We start from the raw sequence: 27,615 nt of genomic DNA, 5'->3' as shown, positions 1-27,615 counted from the left end.
TACCTCTGGTGCAAATTACTGACCTCTGTCATCATTTTAAGTGGGGGAACTTGCACAATCGGTGGCTGACTAAATACTTTTTTGCCCCACTGTATATTGATAATTATACTGTGATATACTGATAATAAAGTTGCTTAAAAAGTTTATTTTGGATAAAATAGGAGAGCAACCTCTGTGATAGATTCTCAGCATATTCCAGTCAATCTGGGTCAGTCTCTTTGCAATGGAGAACTCAACTCAGCTGACTGTCAACTGGTTGTATCCTAGTTATTTTCCTAAATCGTCCATTCTGCATGTTTTTATTGAAGAACATTTATTAAAGGAGCTTTAACTACAAAGTACTTTACAGTGTCGTATTGCTTACTTTTCCAGTGCAGATCAGGTCAAGAAAGGTAACTCTCTCTAATCCTGTCAGACCATAGATGTTAATAAGATTGGCTGCAGTCTACTGCTGGAGATGAGCTGCTGTACTAATAGTCCTCCATGACTGTTAAGCCTAATGTTTTTAATCGAATTATTCTTCTTAACACATTAGTTAGATGCGTACAGGCTATTGAACGCTAATACCAAAAAAGCTATTTTCAAAATCTCAGTTTGTAGTCCACATCTTAAAAATGGGCAATACCCTGCCCAGTCTGTTCATTCTATATTCATTCATGTCACAAACTTACAGATATGCTAATGCCCAGATTTCCTGATATCTTCCTGAGCTCCATGCTGATCTCTTCCGGCTTCACGCAGTTCATAGATGATGACAGAGAACAGCTATCCTGAACATAACACAGACATTAACAACACAAAGTTCAAGCTTCATCCTTACCTCACCTGAAGTATGCTTAAAGAAGGTTGTTAAACAGATATTTAGCAATTAACTGTGCAGAATTATCACAGTTTAAATCCCTAAACTGCTTGGATGTTACCTGTGTACTGAGAACTCGAACTTCAGGGGGGAAGTGTAGTTTCTTGCTGGTCTTTGGCGTCATCATGACTGACACAATCTCATCGAGGCTATCATCTCTCGATCGTCCATCTGTCATTAGTGTTGTCTGGGATATATATTTTCTCAACCCAGGAGAAGGACAATTATTACTGCTGGGACTGATGGGAACTGTGGATAATGGCAGAGACACTGTAAGAAAGAGAAACAGTATTCAAAGAATCGTAAATGAAAATGTACAGGATAATTTTGCAACAGCAAAGATGGTGGTAGTGCAAAAACATTTTAAACCCTACTTTAAGTGAAAAAAGTAGGGTTCTGTAGACAATTACCAAGATCCCTACTGTAATCATCACCGAGACTAATCCGCTGATAGCAGTGATCACAGAGATGCTTTGCTACAAGATGAACAGCCACAAGGAGCAGTACCCTCCATGGAGAAACAGACTAGAGGCCACAATCACAAGGTAGCATGGAGGGAAGTTAGCCAACTATTGGACTTGCAGAAAGGTGCAAAGAAGAAAAAAGGGGTGCCTAAGAAGTACAGCAAGCTTCCCATAGCTGAGGCCTTGGAAACTACCAAGCAAAGACTCACAGCCTTGGCCAACTGCTGACGAGATATACCAGGGAGATGGAAGACAGGAGAATAAACCAGCTGTAATCCACCATACCATCCAAGGTATACTCTCAGTGACAGGAGAACAATGTGAAAACAGCCCCACCAAGACTGGAGATGGAGTAATACTGGAAGAGCATATGGGAGAAGGACGCAACCCATAACAACAATGCTCAGTGGCTATTGGACCAAAGAGCAGACCATGTCAACCTTCCTGAACAGGGTCCAGTGACCATCACAGTGGCATATATCCAAGAAAGGGTCCCAGTGTGAAGAATTACAGCACTAGGCCCTGATATAATTCACGCCTACTGGCTGAAAAAGGCTGACTGTACTCTGTGAGTATCTGGCAGCACAAATGAACCAGCTGCTTGTAGATGAGAGACACCCAGAATGGCTAACTTGAGGCCGGACAGTCCTGATCTCCAAGGACCTCCAGAAGACAACGGACCCATCCAACTAGCAGCCAATAACCGGCCTCATTACCACATAGAAGCTCCTGTCAGGCATCTTAGCAGCTACGATGAACAGGCACATGGTTCAGTAAAGGAGCGGGACACAGAAAGGAATTGGCAGGAATACCAGAGGGGCAAAACATCAGCTACTGGTAGACCGAGCAGTCGCTCAAGACTGTAAGACCACCGCCTGGATTGACTACAAGAAAGCCTATGAGTCAATACCCCACACATGGATGCTGGAATGCCTAACTATACAAGATCAACAGGACCATGAGAGCCTTCATCAGGAACTACAGTAAATGGCAGCACTAATAATGGCAGCACAGTAGGGTTGGTCGATATAACGATATATATCGGATGACGATATAAAAACGTCTATCATTTCATTTTACGCTATCGTTTGTTTCGTGGTGTCGCAAAATAAACTGTTTACGGCAATATTTTTTCATGGTTTTGATGGTCACTGTAGTGGCTATATTAATTTCTTAAGTTCTTTCTTTCTCTTATATTTAATATAACCACACTACGGACGGACAAGCGCCTGTTTTTACGCATTGTCGTTAGCAACAACGACGGTAAAACCATCGCGTGTCCGCTGGTTTAGTTTCCACATAAAACTTTCACAATAAAGCTTAAGATCCTGTTGAGACTTTTCAAAATAAACTGAATCACATGAAAGAGTATGCAGAGTGTTTACGGATGAGAAGCCAAAAAGAGCCGCCAGGTGCTAAAAAATAAACCTTAGACTCAAACGTTAGAACAGGCTTTTCCCTGCAGCACGCTGTGTAATAAATACTCACAAAGAAAACGGCGGCCGTTACACCTTATGTCTAAAAATGTATAGTTTCATGCATCGGTCAAAACACTCGACTCTAGGTACACGACGCCCAGCTGGAAACGCTTCACGCAAGTCGAGCTGCCCGAGATTCACAGAATTTACAGAAAATGTTACATTTTTGTGATTTATATCGTTATTGGGACGATAGATGTCTTATATCGGGATATGAGATTTTGGTCATATCGCACAGCCCTACAGCACAGGAACAAAATCTCAGCACAAGATCCATAGAGGCTGGGATCTACCAGACTAGGCAAAACCCCAGGTGTGGGCTGTGTAATGCCCCACATGCCCCAAAGACAATCCAGCACATATCAGCAGGGTGCAAGATGCTAGCAGGCAGGGCATACATGGAGCGCCATACCAAGTGACTGGCATAGTACACATAACATGTGTGCCATGTGTGACCTGGAAGTCCCGGGGTCAAAATGGGTAGTCAAGAATGACCGAGCCAAGCTCCTGTGAGACTTCCAGGTACAAACAGACAAACTGGTGATGGCTAACGAACCGGCCATGCTAGTGGTGGTCAAGCAGAGGAAGATGGCTGTAGTGGTAAATGTAGCTATACTGAGCGATAGCAAAATCAGGAAGAAGGAACACGAGAAGCTGGAGAAATACCAAGGCTGAGAGAAGAGCTCGAGAAGAAGTCGGGAGTGAAGGCAACAGTGGTTCCAATGGTATTAGGAGCCCCCTGTATTAACTGCTTCTGTAGTCTCTTTTTGATAGCTAGGTCTATACAAGCTAGCACATGAACTGAAACCTGACTAGTAACAAAAGAAGTCTGTTGGGTACTTGCTAGTCTTGCAATCTGTCATCAAATCTGCTTGAAACTCTTGGACAGAGGAAGAGTGGGCAGTTTCCCATTATAAATACTTATTTTTTAAACAAAGTTAAACAGAATCTGCTTGAAAAAATATTACTGGTTTTAAATAAGAACATGTAATAAAATTATTCATTTACATTGATCTGAGTCTTAAAATCTTAAAGTATACAAGCCATTTACGTAATCCTGTTTTATGTTTCTTTTTTTAGGACTTTAAATGTAAGGCAAAGCAGAAAGAATGAAATGCTAACACATATTAACACTCTCAGCCTTAAGTCAAAATGGAGACTGCGGTTTTAAGCTTTTTATAGTGACAATGGAGGCTGGAAGGTGGAATCAACAAAAAACTGAAATGTTGCTAGCAGGCTAAAAGGTAGAAAAAATATAAAAAGCAGCTGAATCCTCAATATTACACATAAAAGTGGTCAAAGGTCACAAGTACTCAAGTATTATTACACACATACAGTAACCACACACACACATACACACATGCACACAAAGCACCTTTCGGCTGTGAGATAATAAGCTGCACCTCCTCTGGGCTGTTTTGCATGACCTCTGCTGCCTCGCTGAAGGTAACACCTTCCAGGCTGATGTGGTTCAGAGAGATCAGACGGCCACCTGTAGGCAAAGGTCATGGTGAAATTAAATGGTGCTAGTGTCCAGTGACAGTACATGTACAGACTACATGTGACCTCAAACACCCCATAGACACCTCAAGTGCCATCTTTGTCCTCCTTTCTTCTTACATGCTACATATTCTCTGCATCATTTTTCTTAGAATAAAAGACGATGCTGGATGAAACAGTCAGCATAATATATTGGAATCCGTTTTTCTTCTTTCTAAGTGTTTTATGTGGTGTTACTTAACTTTAAGTAAAATATCCACATGAGTCCATACCAGCTCTGATGCGTCCATCTTTATCAGCAGGTCCACCAGGCACAATAGAGGCTACAAAGATGCCCAAATCATAACGCCCTACTGTGTCCTCGCCAACTATTACTATACCTGTAAAAACATAAACCAGATGAACAGAGAGTTTGTTGGGTTGAACATATTCCAGAGGAACCATCACACATATTTATACAGAATAGTACTAATATGCAGCAGAAATGGCACAGTGATTGTATCGAACATGTATTAGTTATGTCCAGCTGGTTCTGAAAACAGCATTTTATATATACAAAGTGAGTTTAGCTTACCTAGGCCAAGCTTTGGGTCTTTCTTTAAGGAAACACATATAACTTCTCTCTCAGATGGTGTCCCCAGTTTAGTTGGAGTTTCTACAAAAAAATGTAGTTTAACAGTGGAGTTAACGTGTGGGAAATGCAGCTGTGTTTCAATGACTTGATGATGGAGCATTGAATCACAAGGCAACCAACCAGAATTAAACATTTTTAAGATGCTGCTCTATCATAAGAGTACTTGGTGTAAACCACCTGTCATGTGTCGGTTCAATTCAATTCAATTCAATTCAATTTTATTTATATAGCGCCAAATCACAACATAAGTCACCTCAAGGCAGGTTAAAGGCGCTGAAAGTGTGTTTGGTTATATAGTGTACCTTGGGCTGCTGGCGAACCACAAGGGGCTTCAGATCCACTCCTCTGAGAGCACGATGGTGAGAGCATAGCACTGCTGCTGCGCTGACTGCTAGAGCAAGCATTAAATAAGAAACACAAAGCACAAAGAAATTACCCGTGGTAACTTCATGAAAGCTTTAATATCTTTCCTCTTCTATTCACCTGTCTAGTACACTTTTATAAAAATAATAATCTAGATAAGGATGACATAATTGCAGGAGAATCACTGACATTCTCACGAAAGTATGGGCCATAAAAGCCAATTGCTCCTCTGTCGTTGCTACAGTTATGAGATAAAAAGCTGATGACCCAAAACATTACGACCACCACTAGTTGGTAGTCACATTGCACTACCAGCACAGCTCTCACAAACCAAAGCATGGGTTTCTGAAGCAGTTCTGTAGCATTAGGCATCAACACGACAGCAGCAGATCCTTTAAGTCCTGTAAGGCGTGACTTGGATCAGCATTCTTCCAGCACATCCCCCAGCATGCTCTCTCCAGTTGGAGGTTTGTCCCTGCCTTAGGTATCGCTGCCTGTAAGTACTCACCACAAGCCTTGCTGTTTCAGAGATGATCCAACCCAGGTGGCTGGCAGCAACCAGTTGGTTCTTGTCAAAGTTACTCAGCTCTTAACACCTGCCCATTTCTGCTGCATCCAACACATTTCCTACAAGAACCAACTGTTCACTTATCATCTAATATAGCTGTATATATTAGATGCTGCAACATGATCAGTGTTCGTTAAGTGGTCATAATGATTTGGTTCATCTGTAAATTGAATGTTCAGTGCGGGAAACAGCGTTATGCTTGTAAAAACCGCTGGAAAACAAAGTACCTTTGCTCGTTGAGGCGCTGCTGTTTTATGCGGGCCTCGATCTTGGCTGTGACATCATCATACAGCTTGGTCATGGACTCATTCTGAGGCGTGGTCAGACCGCTTTCATCCTGAGGGGTCTCAGAACATGAGAAAGACTTAAGCTGGCTGCTCTGAGCACGGCACACTGCTGCGTACTGCACAATGTTGTCCTCTGGAGAACAAAGAGGCAGAAGTCATCTTTAGTATTTGGACAGCAGAGTAGACTTTATGGTTGTGTTTTTGTTAGTTTCTTGGTGTATTTCTTCACTGAGACAGAGTATCACTGAAATAACTAACCTGACACCAGGCTGTGGCTTAGCTGACGGGAGTTCATCTCATTGTTAAACTTGTGCTGTGCTGAACAAAGGTTACAAAGGTATTTGGCTATCTTCGACCTCTCCGTGATGAACGTGTGCTTCTTCTTGCTGCCCCGGCACTCTACTACAAATTTATGCTTCTGCGGAAAAATGAAGGAAAATTTTCTAGACCATGAAAGGAAACCGTGTGTCACTCCCATAGACTGTATAAAACATGGAGGAAGCTTCCAAGTCTCATTCCTAACCAGCAGAAGGCAACTACTCTGGCTGCAAAGAGATGTCTGGTTGTGTGGAAGTCTATGGGCAAATGGCCCTAAGCTCCTTTGATTCATGCTCTCAGTAAATATTTTCCCGCTAGGTTTACGGTCTTAATAACTAGTTTGAAGTATTATGAAAGTACTTTTTGAATTCCATTACTATCCAGAAGGATAACTCAACAGGTTGAGCTTAAGGTCCGGCCAACTTTGTGATGGACAAGCAGCTACCATGAAAGAGTATGGTTTCAAAGACCTAATACGGTGATAGCCAGAACTTATTGAGACTTAAGAATAGCTTAGCAAACAACAGCTCCATCCTTTACACAGAGTTTATGGTCACTACCAACCAATGGCGAAACCATTACTTCACTCACATAAGACGAGATGGTTGCTGTGTCCCTCCAGTAGAAAGTCTGAGCAGTGGATCTGCTGCCATCTTTCACCTCATAGACAATAACACCTTTGGCACAAACCCCAAGAATAATCTCTCCGTCTGAAGGCTTTTTCTCTCGTGTCACACGGTGGAACGAAACGCCATACTCAGGCAATTGTTGACACACCTAAGAAAACACAAAGCGGTAACCACCATTTCTGTGAGACTAACAGTGGTCACAGCTATGAAGATATAGTAAAACACACTGGATCATTATTTAAATATTGTCACAATAAAGACAGGTTTGATACCTTGAGAAATTCAAGTTCTGATTCGTCGGTGAGCATTTGAGTATTGTTGGTGTGAAGTCGCAACAGCTCCCCCTGAATGTAAGGCAAGGCACATTTCTCCAACACGCTCTTGGAGACATACTGATCAGGGCGGTAGTAGCCCCTACCATATACCTGCAAACAACACCAGATAACGGACTTATGTTAATGCTATTCAAATAATTTCTGAACAGAATTAAAGGATAATGACATCATCAGGATCAAAATCTAAACAATAATAATCAAAATATTCACCCCAAACTAAGCGTATGATGGATAAGCAGGATCTATAGAAGCACTTTACCTGGATTCCAGCTTGATCCAATCTATATATGAGTTACTAACTAACTATAGTGATGGCATATAACTATATTCTAACTATAGGTTAGCTTCAGGTACAGAACCTCAGGCATGGAGTCTCCATACTCCGTCTGCAGGGCCAGACCTCCTAGGTACAGAGCAGTCTCCTCATGACAGGACAGCCTGTCCTCCAAAAGATCTCTCCTAAGCTGGAGGTAATACTGGTGTCGGGTCTGTTTGTGCCTGATGGAGAAGATCACACACACTCAAAAGTTTCTCCCTCAAACTAGGGCTTTTGGCAATAATCGAACAGGGGGAAAAGCAACATACAAAAGAAGAGAAATGTCGTTGATGAAGAATTTGACCCTGAAGAAAAGGACAAAGGTGGCAGTAGGCACTTTTTTCCAGCTATCTGGAGCAACTTTAGAAATCTTGGTGTCGTTGTCCACAAAGAAAAACTCATTATCTGACCAGAGAAGAGAGAAAAGAAAGTAACTTTAGTGACTTGATAACGTATCAGTTACAGCATACCCGCACCACACAAAAACGTTTACCATCAATGTAAGCAAGGCCGAAGTAGAAATGCTCCACAAGGTTGAAGTGAGCCACAATCATGTCAAAGACGTCTCCTCCTCTGGATTTCACCTCGCACCTGACAAGGATGCTCTGGCCATTCGGCATTACAACACTCAGCTCTCTTTGAGTGGTAGGAGATTTCCCTTTCTTTGACTGCAAAAATAGAAGTTTGAGAATATCAGATTTTTATCTGTCTAATTAATCTAAGAGGACTGACGGGTCAATTTTGGTTGTAGATGAACAAAATAGATTATGAAAGATATAATTTTTTAAATTATAATATTTAAAATATTCACTCTGCAAAATATTACTCTTCAGAATTCTATAATGGATATTTTGAAACTAAACTGATTAATATTCCATTCAACCAGAGACCAATGCAACTGAGGAAAGCACATCAAAACTGTGCTTGAGTAAACACATTTAGCAGTATTCTAGTATTGTGTGTCCTTGAAAGAAAATCTCCTAAAATATCAGGACTGTACTCACCACAATGGATCCAGGAAGTTCCAAGACAACCAGTGGCTCATCCAGCACTCTAATAAACTCAGGACCCATGTCCTGCAACACAGGAAAATGGAGAGGAAAATATAGTGTCCGCCAAATTTGTTGGTCTAGTGATTTCAAAACAATTTAAATCCAATATTTCACATCTCTGCCACTTTACAGATTTCTGATGTGAAAAGTGACACTTCAGAAGCCTTCATACATAATTTTGTGTTGGATCTTTGGTTTACAAAGTGTGTTTAGAAGTATTTAAACCTTTTATTTAACTAAAAGTTATAATCATTAAGTAGCTCAATAGTGCACAAGCTGCATAATCAAGATATATTTAAAGCACCTTAAGTAAGAATACTCATTACATAGAATGGCACTTTTCAGAAACATATACATATTACTGGATCATAAGTATTAATCCATTGTTGCTTGTATATCTCTTTAATGTTCTACGTGTTCATCATTCTTATTATTTGTATTTGGTTTTGTGGTTTATCTATAATAATGTAATTCAGCTGTAAAATAATAAGTACACTTTAAGGTAAAGGGTACAAAGCATGACATTTGTAATGAAAACGTAAAAGCAGAAATTGGCACAACAAATACAAAATACAAGTATAAATACAAATGTATTAAATTTAAACTTTATTAAAGTAGCTGGGACATGGGGGAACTATGGTACCTTGTAGATATGCCACTGGAGGGTTGTGAAACTGACAATTTTACTGTGTGATTGTGGTACACACAGGAAGTGGTGTCCTACTCAATTCGTTAAGGGAAAAAAGTCTGGATGGCGGCATATGTTGCTCCAAATCCTTATCCCTGTAACCCTTGTTCCTTCTCTAACCTATGCTAACAGAATATCCCATATTATTTTAAATTTTTTACTTTTGAAGACTGTTTTCTTGAGTCTTCAATCAGTGAACAAAAGAAACAAACATTATAGCTAAAACTGAAAAATGTTCTCATTGTTGAGAATTTTGCCTACTTTGTCTTTCACAGACTGGTGAACCCTTCACTGTCAGCTTCGAAAGGACCTTGTTTATCTTGGGTGCTTCTTTAAGGTCAGTTATGTTTCTGATTCTGATCAATCTAACAGTCAAAACCTGTTTAAGTCTGAAATCCATTTAAAAAGACCATATTTCTCAATGTGTTGTAGTAATAACTAAATATATAGATGATTCACAAATTACATACATTATCACAATGATTTTGGGAAACATTATACTATACTATAATATAATGTCACAAATGCACTCACCTTTACTTTCTTATCATTCAGACTCATTGAGGAGTCAAACTGTGTGAGGGATCTTGAGTTGGCATTTCGATTACCATCCATATAAGGACTACCGGGGCTGCGGTTCAGCTGCTGCCAGCTGCCGTACCTCTCTATTTGCCGGCCTCCCAAGGGAATCCTGGGGAAAATTAGATTTCCATTCTCAGTCTGATGGCAGGTGAGATCCGTCACTCATGAGATGATAGCTTGTGCACACAGGAGTAACATTTTGATGGAACTAGCTTTGTTAAACACTCCTTTGGGATTTGACAACTCTGTATGGTTTCTATGTCTTTTTTAGTTATTTTACCACACCTTATTTAAGCAAATACATTTAACTGAACATGCCCACCCGTGACGCAAACAAAATAGGATTTAAAATGTGGCAGAAAGCTGTTATAAGATGTGTAAAACACATTTCATACCCTGTGGCATTAGCTGAATAAGATACCCCCGAGAATGTTCCGGACATCTTCTTCTTCAGCGACCATGTCGAGTTACTAAAAGAGCTCCCTGAAAAATAAACATGTATGTCACATAAAAGCTGAATATTATTTTTAAAATATGCTTCTTAGCTTTCTTGCAGGGTAAAGACTGATACCACTCATGTCTAACATGTAGTTAGCTTAGCATATTAGCTTAGCCTGGAAGCAGGGACAAGCTCTGTCCACGGATGATGAGACTTCTGTGGCTCATTAATGAACACATTTTATATCAAAATCTATACTTTATCTATACTTTAAAAAAATATCAACTTTTGTGGGTTTTAAAGAATAATGTAGTTAGATTTACTGAACAAATTAGGTTTTCTTCAGTTGAGTCCTTTGTGTTGTTTCAGTGAAAAACTGCACCCGCAATCCTCACAAGGACCAGCAGAAGAGAATGGATGCATGGATGGAGGTTATGTAAAGGTTAGACTGTGTTATACTCAAGAAACTTGTGACCCACCTGTGCAGGCTTGCTCTTATTTATTTTTATCTCTTTATACTATTTTAATTTGGTGTATACTTACTTCTGTACTGTAAAGCACTTTGTGAATTCTGCTCTTAAAAAGCACTATATAAATAAACCTTACTTACTCTAAAATGCTAAACTGATTTACTGAAAAGCCATTGAGTTAACCAGCCACAGTATTCTGCTGAAATAACACAAATGACTCAAGTAAATTTATACTGTTGCTTGGGAGTTACTTAACACAGTTATGTGTCTCTAGGACAGTAGGAAAGGGGATTTCCTTCAGGGGGCCCCGAAGGAACAACATAACTTTCTCTCTTTTGTTTAATTTAATATTTAGCATAAGTTAACTCAGCAAGCAGAGCAGTGCACACAGTCAGGAGTCAAAATTGGGACGCTGGCACTTGACAGCTAGCAAGCTGAAAGAACGTAGAATGACACAAATCAGTGAGAAATGACAAAACTCTTAGGCTGTGTCCCAATTCAGGGTCTGCACGCGTACTATAAGTACAAGAAGTGCGGAAGTGAGAGGCTTGTGAAATGGGACGGTCTACCCGCGCTGTTCAGGTTGCCTAGCAACCATGATACTAACCGCAAGAAATGTTTCATACAGCTTTGTGTGACAGAAATGAAGGAGAAAAATGTTTTGTTGGTCATTCATTTTTGTCATGACATCACTTTGATTAGTTGAGTATCTGAGGCTGAGACCACGGGACTGTAAAACATGATTGTTGGGCTTCATTCCTGTACTGAACAGTCATTTCAAGATTAGTTAGTAAATAACAATTAGTTAATGTTGTTCATGAGACTAAAATCATCTCACTGTGGTAACATAAATATAATATGGACAATATTATATGTATTGTCCGATTATTATGATATATATATTTGTAGAGGCTTTAAAACCAAGTTAACACTGAAAGTACAAACATCAGTAATGTAACATAACTTTGCCGACATGTGGCCAACAGCAATGTTTTAATGTTCTTCGTTATTAAACATTTGCACATAAATAAGTAGCATCCTATTCAGTACTTACTTTTAACAGTTCACTCTTTGCCCGCTCCCTCCTGCCGTATTTTGCGGCAAAATTATCCACACCCAACGCCACGCTATGAATTGTGGGATATATGGGACCACGAAGCGTGAACCGGACCATGCTTGATATTTGGGGAAATATTTGGAGTATGCATTTGAAGTACACTTCGAATTGGGACAGCCGTTGTCGCGTGGCGGTGACGTAATCGCACTTAAAATGCGTACTTCAAGCGTGCAGACTCTGAATTGGGACACAGCCTTCGTGTACCACGGAAAATGTTAGAGAAAAGTGGGACAGACCATAAAACATGACTCATCTGAAGAGTACCTGTCCTATCAGTGCCACTAGAGGAGTATTGGTTCAGCACCAATCAGCACTATAGTTAGGACTGACATCAATCTCATGCTATTGTAAAGCATTGTTAGGTAGTGTACTTTGACCAGACCTTTGACAATCAACATTAAACTCTTTTTTTCCTCTTCAGACAAAGTGATAACTGATGAAAGACCTGCTTTCCCCCTATTAGGTGGACCTCAACTAGATCTACACTTTCACTAATGAGCACTAATGAACTATACCTGCTGATTGCAGCAGCTTTACATTTAATATACAGACAAGTGCTATTGTTTTTCTAATGCTTTAAGCTAATAAGACTTTTCAGAAACATTACATTTGACAATTAGAAGCACTTTCTTACTGTGTAATCTGTCCCGGACCACTTGACTGCGGTCTGTTAGCTGGGATCCATTATCAGCCATAGAGACGTGATCAGCCTGTAAAGAAATCATTGTCAAACTCAAGGAAACAGAGTTATCACAAAAATCAAAACCAGACATGATCTCAGCTAACCGGCGGAGCTTCAACCTAACCACTTAACCACTACTCACCGAGTTTCTGTAAACATCCTCCACCAGCTGCCTAATGAGACGCTCTGCAGGAGGAAGCATTGAAGCCTTGTGGTGTAGCTCACAGGTTTCCAGCACCGTTAGCAGGTCCGTCCTTCTCAACATCATGTCCTCGCACATGCTCAGTAGCAAACCTTCCAGCTCAGCACTTATTTGGACTGGCTGTGGAGAAAAATACAGAAGAAAAGCTAAATGAATGGCACGCAAGTGCTAAGAATAAAGAAGAATGAGATTACGGGAAGATATAAGAGGAGGAGTACCTGGTTGTGAGGTAGGTGATAGTCAACACACCAATAAAGAGTCATCCCCAGTGAGTATACAACCATCTGAAGAGTAGATACACACCAAATACATGACTACTAAATAAGTTAACGTGAGATTTCATTGTTATCTACAATTTAGAGATTATTTTTTTTAATCCTCTGAGGTATCATCCATGATTTCCAATTATGGTTTTTCTTTTGGTCAGTGCAAGATTTTCCAAATTTAGTCAGCTGCATATTTAGCAAATTGGCCACAGCTGTGCTTGTGGAACATCTGTTTTTCGGACCAAGCACGCACTGCAATATAAAAGACCTCAAAGCAACAACAACACACCTTTTCGACTGCAGTCCTCGAGGAGGCGGTGTGACCCTGCTGGACTTCAGGGGCTGTGAAGGAGGCCACGTCTTCATTTCGAGCACAGCTTTTGAAGGCCAGACTCCCGTTGGCTGAGAGCAGCACTGAGCCTGGGCTCAGCACGCTGCACATGTTGCCTGAACCTAAACGGAGAGCACACCACAAGCTTGTCACCAGCTCGAGAGATTTGATAAAAAGAGATTTCTTTGAATAAGAGCATGCTTTCAGCCACAGTGTGTTTGTTATTGAACATTACTTTTGGACTAGAGAAAGAATATCAGAGATACTAAATGTAACTTTCAGATCTGAAAAGGGGGTCAATGAGAAGGTGACTTCTTTGGGTTCATGGGGAAAGGGTCCTCAGTTTAAAACATCAATAAACTTTCATATATGGAAGCATTTACAGTCTTGGTTGCTAGTTTCAGGTCCTAATAATTACAACATGATTTTCATTTTGTACATTATGAGCTCCCTTAGCATCAAAAGAAAGAAAAAGTAGGATGCATACAGCTGCCTTACCTCCTAACTGACAAATAGTTAGTCTATGACTATGAGTTGTCCCCTGGTTACTTTGTAATCATCTACATCGACCGTTTCACATCGAAAACACCATGGCAAACGTGAAAGGTTTCAAAATGGGACCTCATACACTAATGAGTACAGTGGCTATATCCATCTTTATTGTACAGTCTATGTTTTAAATCAAGCCCTGTCCTTAAACAGTTGTGAATTTGGGAAGGTGATGAAGGAAGGTTACCTTTTTTGGAGATTTCGAGTAAGGCATCAGTGGTGGCAAGAAGCAGACACCAGACCTCATCCTCATCCAGCGGTGAGCCCCGGGCCTCCAAAACCTCTGCCAGGGTTACAAACGTACCCATACTTCTGGGATACACAAGCAAAAGAGACAAACCCAAAGCACCCCATTACCAAATTTTTATTTTATTGCAAGAGAATAAGGCTCTTTGTTTCCTTATGTTACAACGTAAAAGTTCAGATGTTCATCTACACTACATTTTGTGAAATAGACTCATTTTAGATGAAATACTCAATCAAATGCCATAGAAGCTTTCTGAAAGTTGATTTTTCCTTTTTTGTGTCATTAGAATTATATTTAAATGAAAGCTCTTGTGACAAGCGCTTAGCGTATTTTCTTAACAAATCATACTGATATGCACGTCTGAAGATTAAATGAAAGATAAGGAAACAGAAAACGTTAGATCTTGTAAGTGTATTTTTGAATCAGTTTCTTTATCAGTGCTAACTAAGAGCTTGCTGAGCTAAGCGTGGTGATCAGCACATTTAAAGCACTTATGTGCGTAGGTTAAAGGATTTCTGAAGTGCTAAATTACCTTGAGAAGCTTCCAGTAAGTGAAAACATCCGGTGTACTGAGCAGGAACATGAAACACGGCTTATTGCTCATCACTATTATCAATTTCCAATCCTATAAATTTAATATATGTATTTTAAACAATACATACTTAATACAGTTCAGGAAGATATGCAGGATGGGTCACAACTGAACACATTAAAATGCAATAATCCTTGATTTTTACCTGCTTATATTTACTTTAACATTGGCTTTAAAGTTCCTAAATGTTAGAAAATCATATAAAATACATTTTGAGAAAGTGGGATTTCTTAAAGGAAAAAATTGGCATTACTAGAAGAAGTGCTAGAAAGGCTTTCTCTCCGTTAACAGCCAGAAAAAAGGCAAAGCTTTTGTTCTTGGACTCGATCAGAACAGCCCTGCATGACTCACTGTTGAAAAAAAAGGCATCTTATGCTGGGTATTACTTTAGCCCCTCAGTCTTTTTATCTCCTCTCACTTTAAGACCGCCCATCCTAAAAGGCCATCTTCTTCTGATTGGCTGCCTGTCAGGAGGGTGGGGCTCTCAGCATCTCTCACTTAGAGCTGGGCGATATATCGAGTTTTTAAAAAATATCGATATATTTTTATACGAGATATAAGATGTGACAATATCCTTTATATCGATATAGTATAAGTTACGTTATAATTATACTTGTGGAGCCGCAAATTTGCCTCTCTTTCGTCCACTTTCGTCTTTACGCAACGTTACTCGGCCTCGCCTCTCCTTCACTGAACACAACTCCCCCTCCTCCCCCATTGCTTCACCTGCAGGAAGCGACAAGATGGACACGGCAAATCTCCGTTAACGAGTTACTGCGCATCGCCCCGTGCGTGGGGCTGGACGGTGTCAATGTGTTAGCTAGCTAACCACGCTAACGAGCTAACCACGCTAACGCCATGCAGCCCAGAGGTGCTGCACGGCCTAAAATCCTTTCATTTTCTCAAAAGTTGACAGCGCGCCTTATGTATGAATTCTGGTTGTGCTTGATGGCCGCGAACCGATTTTATGTGGAACACGGCGCTCAGCAATCTGTCAAAAATGTTTTAGTACGACTTTGGTAAGCTACGGAGCTGCACCGCTTGATGGATTGTCGGAGCATTACGGCTGAGCCTCGCAGAGTGATACGTACTGTGCTTCAACGTAGTATTACCCTACTGTGTATAAGGACCATAAATGGCACCTGTTAAGAGACGTGGTTGCGAAGCGGATTACAAACTCAATGCTGTCAGTCACGCAGTACAAGTTGGGAACAGAGCAGCTGTGAAATCTGTCTTTGTTATTGTGCTCAGCGTCTTTTGGTTTACATTTTGACTGCACAATTGTGAGCTTTTTGTTATGCACAAAAACAACATTGTTTTCTTTTATTTATGGAGCATGATTATTTAATAAATGCTCATAATTTATTTTTGAGTAAATTTTATGTACATCTGCTCTATGTTAATAAAAGTGCCAGTGTGAGATCTGGGACACAGCTTTGACTAAGAACTCTCTTTTTGTTCTTACTTTATGGCTTTAAAAAAATATATCGAGATATATATCTTATATCGCCATCCAGCTAAAAAATATCGGGATATGAATTTTGGGTCATATCGCCCAGCCCTACTCTCACTGACATCACACAGACTCCAGAGCAGAAAAAAACTGTCTGAACTTGAACCTTTAGTGCTGTCTGAAGCCTGAGTTTATGGCTTACAGGGATTACTTGTACATTCTGTAACGTCATTATTTGAAACTTTGGCTATTGTAACAGTACGCCATATGTATATGACAGAATTTAAGGGAAAGCACAAAACTGATTATACACAATTTTTTTTTTTTTACAAAAAACTTATCATCATCAGCAACAACAAACCTGTCAACAAACTTTGTAGCAAATAACAAGACGAAGGAGAAAACTAAGTTACTATTTCATTATAGTACAGGGAATATAACAAGCTGTAATGTAACCAGATTAACAACCTAAGACATTTACACAACATTAATAACTTATAAGGTTTCCTGCTTTGTTGCCACTGCAGTATAATAAAGGAATAAAAGCGGAGGCATGGAAAGTTGTCGAGGCTTTATATATTGTTTTCACGCTGGTGTCTTTAATTTACTATATTTATTCATTCAGTTTATTTTTAGGTTGTGCTGGTGGCAGGTTCTTTGGCTGGACAGAACTAAAGTTTGGCATACAGTTTATTCCATGACCTTCCTGACACACGAACAGCATTAAAACAGTGACAGAAAGCAGACAAGCTTACTGTGCCGAGCCTGGCAACATGATCGATTGCCAAGTAACCCAAGCTCTGTTAATCAGGTTACGTGTGCTTTGATTTAATTCAAGATGACCTAGGGTCAAGCGTCTGTGTGGAAACAATTAGTGTGGCCCTTTCTTACAACATGTCTATTAAAGCCAGGGCGGTATCCCAGTCATCCACCGTGCACAATACCAGTAACAACTGGAGAACTGAAGAAGCTTAATGGAATGCAACGAAAATGCCTTTCATTTTTCCTGCAAGTCATGTCAAAAAAATTCAGAGCTGAACACGGCTTATTGTTCATCGCCACTGTCATTTTCCATCCCTATTCTCGAGATAAGGCAATGCTGAGTTTCAAACGATCATCTGGGCAGCTCTTAAGGCCCTTTGCAGACACGATTCCAATAAGTTTGGGCTGTAAAAGGAAATAAATGATGCAGGACTTTTATTGTACATTGCTTCTTTACTGCAAATTAAGCACTTTTTTTTTAGCATGCTGTTCTCTCCCTGCTGACCACTGCGAAGCCATGCCCAGGTAAAGTATTTGTCAGGCAGCCACTGCCTCACACTTGACCTTTTGGAAGTCAAGGGTGGGTGTTGCTTAGTGATCATGTATAGGCGTGATTGGGGATCAAGCTGTCGGTCCTCAAGTGTATACATGACATAACTGAAATTCTTGCTTTCTACAGTGAATGGTGCACTTTTTCAGATTTATGTAGAACTAACGTGTTTATTTCTATAATGTCGGTTTTTCTGTTTATTTCTTCAAAGATTTACTTAACCAAACTAGCTTACTCCATTGGGGTGGCTGTAGCTGAGGAGGTAGAGCACTAATCAGAGGGTTGTGGGTTTGCATGCCAAATATTCTCGGGCAAGATACTAACCTCAAGTTGCTTTCAGATGCATCAATCAGAGTATGAATGTTAGATGTTAGTGCTCTGAGTGCTCCGGAAGAGTATTGTAGAAAAGCGCTTTATAAGACTTTACCATTATGTAGCACTTCTGTTATTCAGCTTCTTCCAACATGTTTGCAAACCTATACTTTCAAAGTAGTTTTACCCAACACTGAAAATGCCTTCAATGAAAAGCCCTCTTTTTTAAAGATGTTTTATTGGCATGCAGACACATTCGTTGACACAAATAAGGCAAAGTACATCAGTTGATTTAAAAATCACAGCTCCAAATAAAAACTCCTGCAGAGAAAGTAAGTCACTGCATTGCTGACATAAATGACAAAAGTCACAGTCTTTCTCTTCACACAGAGCACATGATGAATGACTTCAGTTGCTCTGTGTCACTTACACACAAACAGATAAAAATGAAGGCGGCTCAGTAAAATACTCCTGTTTTTCTTATTAATAAGCTGTACCTCACTCACTGTGTGTGGGATTGAAATGGGTGTTTTCTGCCTTCCTCAACCGCTCCCTGTTCTGCAAACTTACCAGCACTGTTCTAGAATAAAAAGTGAGTAGCTATAGCAGCTGACACGAAGGATAAAGTACAAAACATGCTGACTTTTGGTGACAAACTGTGTGACTGTACGCAAACACACACTTTTACACTTTGTCGGATGAGCGCTGCTCAGGCTATAAACGATAAAATCTGCATTCCACGCATTATGGAGCCTACCTTATTTCATCCAGTATCTGGAGAGATTCTTCTTAAGTTCCTTTCTCTGAACCTAATCCTTCCTCCTCTTATTCATCCCTTGCTGCCGTTCCACCCACCTCTCCCTCATCCCGGCGCTCCCGTCTGGCAGCTCGTGACACCCCAGTCATCTCCTCATCACAAGAAAAAGAACCCATAGCACAAATTTCCCCTGTGCTCGCATCTAATGACGTGGCCCTCTGCGTTTTCCCTTATTTTCTACTATTTTTAGACCGGGGAAACTAAGAACATAATTGGATTTGCAGGGCAAGCTAACAACAGATGGGGCAGCAAAGCACCAATCCATTGTAGGCAGCACTGTGTTAATCTGATGCTTCAACTACTAGTGACACATTAGGTTAAAGCAGGAATAACCACAGTGTCTTCATGCAGCTACTGACAGCTTCATGTGACTTCTCTAAAAGTGATTTTCTGAAACTTGGATTTATGCATCTGTGGACAGGCAAGCATTATGTTTCATTGGGCCCAGGTTCTTTTGTTTAAAGTATGCTGACAATCTACATCATTAGTAGTGAGCTTACTCAATGGGAGACTGCCTCTCCAACACCAAATCTGTGTAGGGTGCTGAATAAAATGTCGTATGTATTTTACTTATACATAATTTAATTATATGTATGGGATATATGTTGATTTTGAGGCCTTGATAAGTCAAAATGTTACAAAGTATGATGCTATGGACCAACTTTTGTACTTGTAATGAAAGGTTTTTATCTAGAAAAGTAAAGCAAAGGCTACACCTCATAAAAGTAGTCTATAAATACCTTTAAATTGTCATTCAGGACAAAATTATTTTCATTTGCCGCTTTAACATGTATAAGTTTAACTGGAATAGTTATTTTTTATGTGAACCTGTCTTACATTTGCTTGATAGCTAGGTGTAGAAAACAGCTATAAAACTGATAATACTTTGTTAGCGCTATTTTAAATGTTACTCGTCACTTTTGTATAACGTTTTCAGTAGAAGATGAGTAGTTGTACCTTTCAGGTTTTTAAATAACCCTTTAGCAAGTAGTTAACATCCACCCATTCCCATTGAACGCGACATCATTCCAAAACGTTGCAAAACCGTCGCTTCCGCTTTGCAGACGTTGCCGCCGGGAACGCGCAGGCGGTTTTGAACGCCCCCTGGTTCTCATTGTGCAGCCGAGGAAACATCGGAAGGTTTCGACGACGTTGGTATGAAATGGCAGAAACTGCCTGGGTCGCGGAAGCACTGAGACTAGGTTGCGTAGAAGCTACACATGTATCTTGCGGTGTTCCCAGCCTGCTAGTGTGACGAAACGGGAGTGTAACCGGAGGGAAGAAAGGGATTAAAGCGCTGTTTTCCTCCTAAACACCGTCCAGCTTGTGTCTCCGGCAGCAGGCAGCGAGTGGCGACTGCGGGGTCGACACTGTTGGAATTAACCAGAGAGGGGTGAGCTCGACATATGGATTTTTTTTTCTCCCACTGAGACATGTTTGACGTGTTATTGTCAACTGCTGGGAGGGGAACGGACAAATGTGGGTCACACACGTTACTCTAAATAGGTGTCACCATAACGTATAGGGTGACCAGCACCACAGCAGGCAGGACAGGTCTGGCCTAAATGGTACAAGGCAACCAGAGTGAGCGGCTACACTGGGAAGTATACCTATCCATGTCATTAGCACAGCTTACACCGCCAAGCGTGAACCGGGTGGTGTTTGCCACTCGTGAAATCCTCAAGGAAACCGCTATGACCTCCAGCTTGTGCTCACCTACATCCCCAGTGTAAACAGAAATCACTTATTAACGCCTTTGAATACACCCTGTTTTTATTCAGCACCGGTTTTCTGCTTTTCTTATGTTTTGTGTTTGGCAGCATAGCTGTACAGCTTGTAACATCACAGAGGTATATAAGTATCAGGCTCAGACTGCAGTCTTTGTGCTTGTGTGTGTTTTTAATGTGAGGATTTAACCTGCAGATTGACAAATGTACTCCTTTTTTTGCCAGTTGCATCAGTGTGAGAGCATTTCTTAGCTCCTGTCTTTATTATAAACAGGGATGAGATCAGAGGATTGTGTGTTTCTTATCTAACACACGAGATTATTGGCTGTATTAAGAATTTTATTATATGGCCAAAGTTGGGTTAGGCAGAAATCACCCCAGGTTGCAGCTTGTGCACTCACTATGTGCATCTTGGTTACACTGAAGTGCTTCTGTCGTCATATTTGGGCGATGCAGCTCTCACAGTGCACTGCACATTGCTAGCGGGGCTTTTGGGAACAACCTGCCAAGAGGACAGGGATGGTCAGGCCAAAAGATCCAAGAAATCTGATTCCTGCACCAAAAGCAAAAGGTAGCCTGCAGAGCCAGGATTATGAATCCACATCGAGCCCACTCTGACATCTTGATACTGAAATGTCCGAGGGATTATAAGCCTCTTAACTTGTGAATTTTACCATGGTTTCAGCTGATTTGTGTTGTCTTTTTGTGACAACTGTTTGTATCTAGACACCCATCAGCAGGCCATTTTATTAGTAGACACAAGTGTGTAGCATCATTTTTTTTGGAGAGTGGAGTCATTGTTTGACATAAAACCAGTCGTCACGGTAGCGATGCAGTGCTCGTCCTGCTTTAATTCTTCTGCTGGGACCAGCCCTAACACAAATACAACAATTAACCCAGCACGTCACAGTTCAAACAGTCACAGCTGAGAGCAGAGACGGTTGTGCCTCTCTGCACTTTTAGATTATGGACACAAAAGGTTGGTCCATATTGCTTTGTTTTTGCCTACAGAGGCCCTAATATCATATACATTAACCTAAATAAATTAAGCTTCTTAAAAGAAGGGCCCAGAATTTCTGAGCAGGAAACGGAAACAATCATTTTTTTGTATATTATGAATTGTGACACATCCTCTTCGTTATCTGCAACATTTTACACACTGCTCCGGTCGTCTTTGTTGTTTTCAGACGTCGTCTGTGATTTGACATCGCTGTCACAGTGTTTGCTACTACAGTATTAAATAGTAATGTTAGACTGTTATCAGTTATGTTTACATACTTGGGTTGTTGGCGTGTAGTCTCATATAATGCATTTATTTACTGTAAACAGCATGCTGATAAGACACTTAAGCGGAGCCAGTTTAAAAATGCTAAACTAGCCGACAGGGTGGGGGGAAAATCCAGTCTGTCAGCAGCTTATCCAGCTGCCTGGTTCGGTACCTGTAGATTGTCACCATTCTAAAATTTTCCTCATCATCCATGAGCTGAACTTCTTATATGTTGGCGACAACTATGATGACGCTACCTGCAGGTCCTAATTGAAATAGGCTTTCAGGCTGTCAAACAGTGCACTCTTCAGTTTGTAGGAATATTTTGTGTTTGACCAGGCGTTTCCTCAGATTAGATGTATTGCCTTGTATTGAATTTTGAGCTACAAATAATGCAGAAAGCACTATTTTGAAAATGGAATCACACCTGAGACTGCTTTCTGCTTTCCACTGCCTCCTTTTTGGCGCATGTTGTTCTTCTACATGTCGCAGAGGTGGCATCGGATGCTTTGGGTCCCTTTGTTGTTCTAACCCAGTTTTTTTAAATTAATTAATTAATTTTAAAGTCGAGCCTTATGTTGTCTCACACATTAAAAGAATAATTCCCAGTGTCATCCTCAGAGTGAAGATTACAGCTTATTAACTCTGGTATCAGATTACTATTTGATACTGGCAGATACCTAAAGCCAAGGTATTGGTATCCTATCAGGACTGGAAAAAGCTGAATGAGCAGATCCCCAGTCTGGAGCCTAGGGGATGGGTCTATTTACTGGTATTATAGCATGTGCCCCTCTGCTTTATAGATAGGTTAAGCTTTTCTTGTGGTGTGTTTCCTGTCTGCTACCATGAGGCATGTGATACTCACACAAATTAAGTGCCTGTTTTTTGTTGTTGTTGTTGTTGTTGTTGTTTTTCTTTTTTAAAATTTAGGTTTTTCTTATTCAGAGTATTGTCAATTACTTGATCAGCAGTTTGTCAGACAGCTTGAAATCTAGGCCAAGATTACAGGAAGTTTAACAATAAACCCCCCGTGGTTTGTGTCTGCAGATGGCCATGAGAGAAGTGTCATTCAGGGCCTTCATTGGTACCAGAATTTGGCACTGAATAAGGCCTTGTGAGCTCTTATCAGCAGCAGCTACTTTGGCTGAGTGCGAGTGCTTTGAAGATAAAAAGCGATACTGCTGGTGGAATCGACTGTGGTCACCCAGATAACTTGGAACTGTTTGATATTTGCAAGAATTTCACGTTTATGGTTTTTCTTTTCTGGGTGAAACGGAACAAAGGTAGACAAGATGGGAAAAGAAGGATCAGCTCCCAGCAGTGACAGCGTGATGGACAGCTGTGTGGGAGAATATCTGGACAGGAGCGGCAGTTCAGAAGCCATATCTGCTACTTTTTGACACAGTTATCTGTTTAGTTCTGTCTGGCTGTCAGAGACCTTATTTGCCCACCACCAGTGTGTCAGTGGATGGCAGTAGCTGTGCCACATGTGCTTAATTTGAATTCTGATACAGCTGCAACTTTCATGTGCCACATGTGTTTATAAAAGCAGGTTGATGGGTTTAAAAATACTGTAGTGCTGTAGTATAGTCATTTATTTTCAGATTAGCATGTACAAACGAATCCTAATTGATAACTGAGCCAGCTGTCAAAAAACCTGCGCCACTGCTATGGCAATTTTTCTTTAAGAAATGTCTTAAACCTTAGTTCTACTGAGCTGCTTCAGTGTGTTTTCACATGTGTAAAAACATTTATCATTAAGAGCAGGATAATAACATACATTAGCTAATTAAATGGTTGGAGCTGGTGTCTTAAGAAAACATCCCTGATGCTTGGGCCTGGCAGAGCGTTCAAAAGCCAGCCTGGCTGTGGTGAGAGCAGCTTACACTCGGAGTCCTGCTTGGTTTTCATCTGGAAAACTGCAGAATCTTACCTGTGCAGACTAAATAATTAATAAGCTAGTTTAACAGCTTCTTGCACAGTTAAGTATTTCCTGATTCATGTTGAGACAGAAATGATTGCTTCTTTTTTTCCCATTCAGTTATATGTAGATCTTGGCCCGTCTTACCTTTGTGGTCGTCTAGGTTTGTGCTGTTGTGATTATAATTTCTTATTCAAGTGGTTCAAATCTACCTGTGTAGGTTGACTTGATTTGCAGCTCCACAATTCCTTTACATAGATTATTTTATTTTCATGCAGGCTTCCACACATGCTCGATTTGCTGCTTTCTAACAACTGAGGTTGATGGGGCTGATAGCTTGATACACTCCATCAGATTGCTGAGTTCCATCTTAAAAGGAAGCTGGGGATTTACCTGTCTCACAGGGATCCTGAAAACCTTTGCACTGCTCTTCCTTCACATAGGAGAAATGATCATGTACCATTTGTTTAGACATACTCTTTGCAGCGCTGGGATAGAGCTACACATACTAAGTAAAACAGAGCTTGAATACGCCCTCTCCCTCCTGTGTGGCCTATATTTGATATGCTAAATGACTTTTTCTGAAAAGCGTGTCCAGGAGTGTTTTGCATGGTATTTCTGGTCTGTGCGCAGAAGGATACCTCTGGCAAATAAAGCTGACATTTTTGCTTTGTGGTGGATGCGGCTAAATGTTGTACATGAAAGAAGCTGAGCTCATTTGGATTGAACGGGGAACTGAATATGAAAGCGACGTGGAGGCCTCAGAGTATTCGCTGTCAAAGTTACGCTAGACATAATTGTTCTAGTAAATTCTTGCATAGTTGCTATAGTAGTCTAATTAAATGATTGAAAACTGAATCCTTAAAACCATTGCTGTTTCATACTTAACTTCATTTAAGAGCTGTTTTGAAGAAACATACTGATGACAATTTCTTTTCCTTTGATTCAACAAAAGCTGGTCAGCTGGCAGTTTTACTGTCGCCTTGGTAGTCGGCAGCATGCAAAGTGAGAAAAATTAAATATCTTCATAGGTCCATCTAGCTGAACTGGATAATTTAAATTATTAAAACAAACTAGTGGGGCTTTACACAGTGAGACCTGACCTGAGCATTATGATGATGATGATGATGATGATGATGATGATGATGATGATGAGGTAGCCTTTATTTGTCAGTTGCAGTTGCTCACAACCGAGATGACAGACCTTGCCAACCGTACATACAATACACAAACATCACATTGGGGAGACAGGTCAGGCCAGGTAGCAAGGGGGGGAAAAAACATCGAAATGTGTTACACAAAAGGATAATACAGGAATGCACAGATATCAACACTAGGGATGGGTATTGATAAGAATTTCATGATTCCGATTCCATTTTTGATTCTGTTTAACGATTCGATTCTTTAACGATTCTCTTATCGATTCTTTTTTTTAAAAAAAAAGGAGAACACTAAGGTTGATTAGCTTAGAACTTTTGTTTTATATCTTCTCTTTGAACAAGATAGATATTTAGGAGTAACATGGCCTGTTGGGTTTCAACAGTGACATCTTAAGAGATCCACAGCCTACGGCTCTTCAATGGGGTGTCACGGGGTACCCAGGAAAAAAAATTGTAAATGTAAAATAAAAAAATTAATATTCTTCTGTAGCAATTACACAAGAATATCCAGTAATGTCCCTGCCTACAATTAAACACATTCACTTACCGAAAATCGGGGGCATCTGTTGTGGCAAATGGGTTCAAGCCTTTTACCACAAACTTAGTCACTGCTCGGTGACATTCGTCTATCCTGGCCTGAAAGGAGACGCTAACGGTAAACTGCAGCGAGAACTGCCAGCATCTGAGCCAGACTCTGTCTGTCTCTCTCATCACGGTCACCTAAATGCACAGCAATGGCAGGTTTTGTAATAAGACAGATCGCGCTAACATAATATGCACTGTTAGTTGATTATTTATCCGCCGCATTAACGGGAGAGGACGTGCAAACGTTACCGCTGCTGCTGGGTTGAGATTCACGAGTCCGGAGCGGAATTAAAAACACGATTATTTAAGGTCATCACGTGTTTTGTGAGCAAATGCTTTTGCATATTCGTAGTGTTTCCTCCCTTAAATGAAATATCTACTTTGCAAGTATTGCAAGTTGCCCTGTTGTCATCCGTTCTCATAAAGTGTAATCAAACTTTTGAGCGTTTGAGCCGCATAGGCGCCGTGTTTCCTGCCAGGTAAATGACGCTCCGCAACGTGGTGACGTCATTCAGGGCGACTGGAACTGATAAGGGAATTGTTTGCAAAACTGGCAAACAATTCCAAGGAATTGAAACAGTGGGAACCGGTTCTCAACAAGAACCAGGTTTCGATACCCACCTCTAATCAACACACCATAACACAATAAAACACAGACAAGCAACATGGGAGAGTATTCCAGTGTGTACAGCTGATCTGGGACCGCTGCAATCTTCGATTGCGCCTCCAGCTGATCCGTTGTCCACATTGGATGGGAGGTAGGGAGGAGGCGTTGGATTCGGGGGAGGGAGGGTGATAGTGAGGGCGTATCAGTATCAGTGTACATGTTTCGTGCGTGTGCATGTGTGTATCCCGTGTTCAGCTGAGAGAAAGTGTCACCACGCCCGTTTAAGCGAAGGTCAACAGTCTCCAGTGGACCCAGGTGGCCTTGAAGGAGGGACAAAGAGTTCTGACAACAATCCTGTTATGATGGGAAGAATTTGTTGTTCCAGTCGGCTTCAACCTTGACAGGCCTTCAGCTGGCGCCAGGGGGCCAGCTGAAGTGAAGATGGTGAATGTTTGGGTTTAGTGCGAACAACTGCATCCAATTTTTACAGTTGGTCTAATGTCCATCACTGGTCACCAATTATCTCAATTCCCGTTGTTCTTCTCCAAGATCTTATCCATATTGCGTTCAAAACACAGTCTGAGTACTCAAAGCCCTGCTATCGTCTATCATGTCTGCCAGCCTCATAGGATTTTGAACAGCTGTAGCCGCTTCTTGTTCTTCGATAAGCCAGCTCCAATCAGCCCGAACTCTGTTATCGTGGTTCCAAATTGGTAGATGTCGTTCATTGTCCTCCATCGAGAGTGTCGCCAGACACACGACGCAACCGACCATCGAGTATCCGGCAGCAAATGTCTCCGCAGGACAATCGGGCTCTCCCAAGCCTAGCAGGGTGTCAATTCCATTACAGGAGCAGTTGAACAAATCCATAATTCTTTAGGTTTTAGAGAACAAGACTGGGAAACTCTTTGAGGGTTAGAGTTAGACGAGACTAGACAAACACATAGAAGCAGCAGCAGGGAAGATAAGGGAGGGAGAGGGAGAAAGATGTGTCCACCTCTTCCGAGAGCCAAAGAGGGTTATGAACCCAATCCAGCATGTAGTTGAGCCAAAGAGACCAGTGCAAAGAGAGAGATCCTAAACACAAGAATAACCAAAACAATCTGACTGTGTGGTTCAAAGACACACGAGTTAAAAGGTGCGTTTGGTTTAATTTGGTTTAGTCTGTGGACTGAAAAAGACAGGGACCATTGGGCTTCTTATCTGCACTCAGTTCAAACGCCTGCATCACTGATGGTATGGGCTGCATTAGCGCCTGTGGAATCAGCTTGCACATTGGAAAGGCACCATAAGGGCTGTAAGGCTCAGACTAGTGTCGGTTGAAGCATCGTAGAAGAGCTGGTTGGAGTTTAAGGGAAGGATGGCTGCAGGTTTAATTAGAGCTGGGCGATAGAACGATAACGATATGTATCGCGATATAACTTTTACTCGATAGAGAAATTAAGCTATCGCGATAGACCTCGCCGCTCTTGTCCTCTTAAAAAAA

The 27,615-nt window shown here is 40.9% G+C and overlaps 2 protein-coding genes across 4 annotated transcripts in view; one reads left to right on the top strand and one right to left on the bottom strand.

Annotated features, from left to right (window-relative positions):
* The window catches only part of frmpd2 (FERM and PDZ domain containing 2), a 24,492-nt gene extending 5,475 nt beyond the window's left edge, over positions 1-19,017 (bottom strand). The window contains exons 1-22 of the mRNA XM_013913002.1: positions 18,901-19,017; positions 14,317-14,441; positions 13,539-13,702; positions 13,202-13,267; positions 12,924-13,103; positions 12,734-12,809; positions 10,469-10,556; positions 10,026-10,182; positions 8,756-8,827; positions 8,245-8,419; positions 8,021-8,156; positions 7,795-7,933; positions 7,373-7,525; positions 7,063-7,248; positions 6,412-6,571; positions 6,094-6,286; positions 5,238-5,326; positions 4,876-4,956; positions 4,574-4,681; positions 4,177-4,293; positions 921-1,129; positions 672-770 (exon numbers count right to left, since the gene is read on the bottom strand). Of these exons, the coding sequence (XP_013768456.1) occupies positions 672-770; positions 921-1,129; positions 4,177-4,293; positions 4,574-4,681; positions 4,876-4,956; positions 5,238-5,326; positions 6,094-6,286; positions 6,412-6,571; positions 7,063-7,248; positions 7,373-7,525; positions 7,795-7,933; positions 8,021-8,156; positions 8,245-8,419; positions 8,756-8,827; positions 10,026-10,182; positions 10,469-10,556; positions 12,734-12,809; positions 12,924-13,103; positions 13,202-13,267; positions 13,539-13,702; positions 14,317-14,441; positions 18,901-18,911 (2,784 nt within the window). The 5' untranslated portion in view covers positions 18,912-19,017. The remainder of the gene's footprint in view (positions 1-671; positions 771-920; positions 1,130-4,176; positions 4,294-4,573; positions 4,682-4,875; positions 4,957-5,237; positions 5,327-6,093; positions 6,287-6,411; positions 6,572-7,062; positions 7,249-7,372; positions 7,526-7,794; positions 7,934-8,020; positions 8,157-8,244; positions 8,420-8,755; positions 8,828-10,025; positions 10,183-10,468; positions 10,557-12,733; positions 12,810-12,923; positions 13,104-13,201; positions 13,268-13,538; positions 13,703-14,316; positions 14,442-18,900) is intronic.
* A 924-nt stretch (positions 19,018-19,941) lies between these two features.
* Positions 19,942-27,615, top strand: part of mapk8b (mitogen-activated protein kinase 8b) — a 41,511-nt gene continuing 33,837 nt past the window's right edge. For all 3 annotated transcript variants that reach the window (XM_005721768.1, XM_005721769.1, XM_013913605.1), the window contains exon 1: positions 19,942-20,255. The gene's annotated coding sequence lies outside the window, so the exon portion shown is untranslated. The remainder of the gene's footprint in view (positions 20,256-27,615) is intronic.

Source organism: Pundamilia nyererei, unplaced genomic scaffold (assembly GCF_000239375.1).
Source record: "Pundamilia nyererei isolate P.nyererei 1_Seehausen unplaced genomic scaffold, PunNye1.0 scaffold00005, whole genome shotgun sequence".
NCBI classification, from domain to species: domain Eukaryota; kingdom Metazoa; phylum Chordata; class Actinopteri; order Cichliformes; family Cichlidae; genus Pundamilia; species Pundamilia nyererei.
The sequence above is the reverse complement of the archived record's forward strand: the minus strand, read 5'-3'. Positions and strand labels throughout refer to the sequence as shown.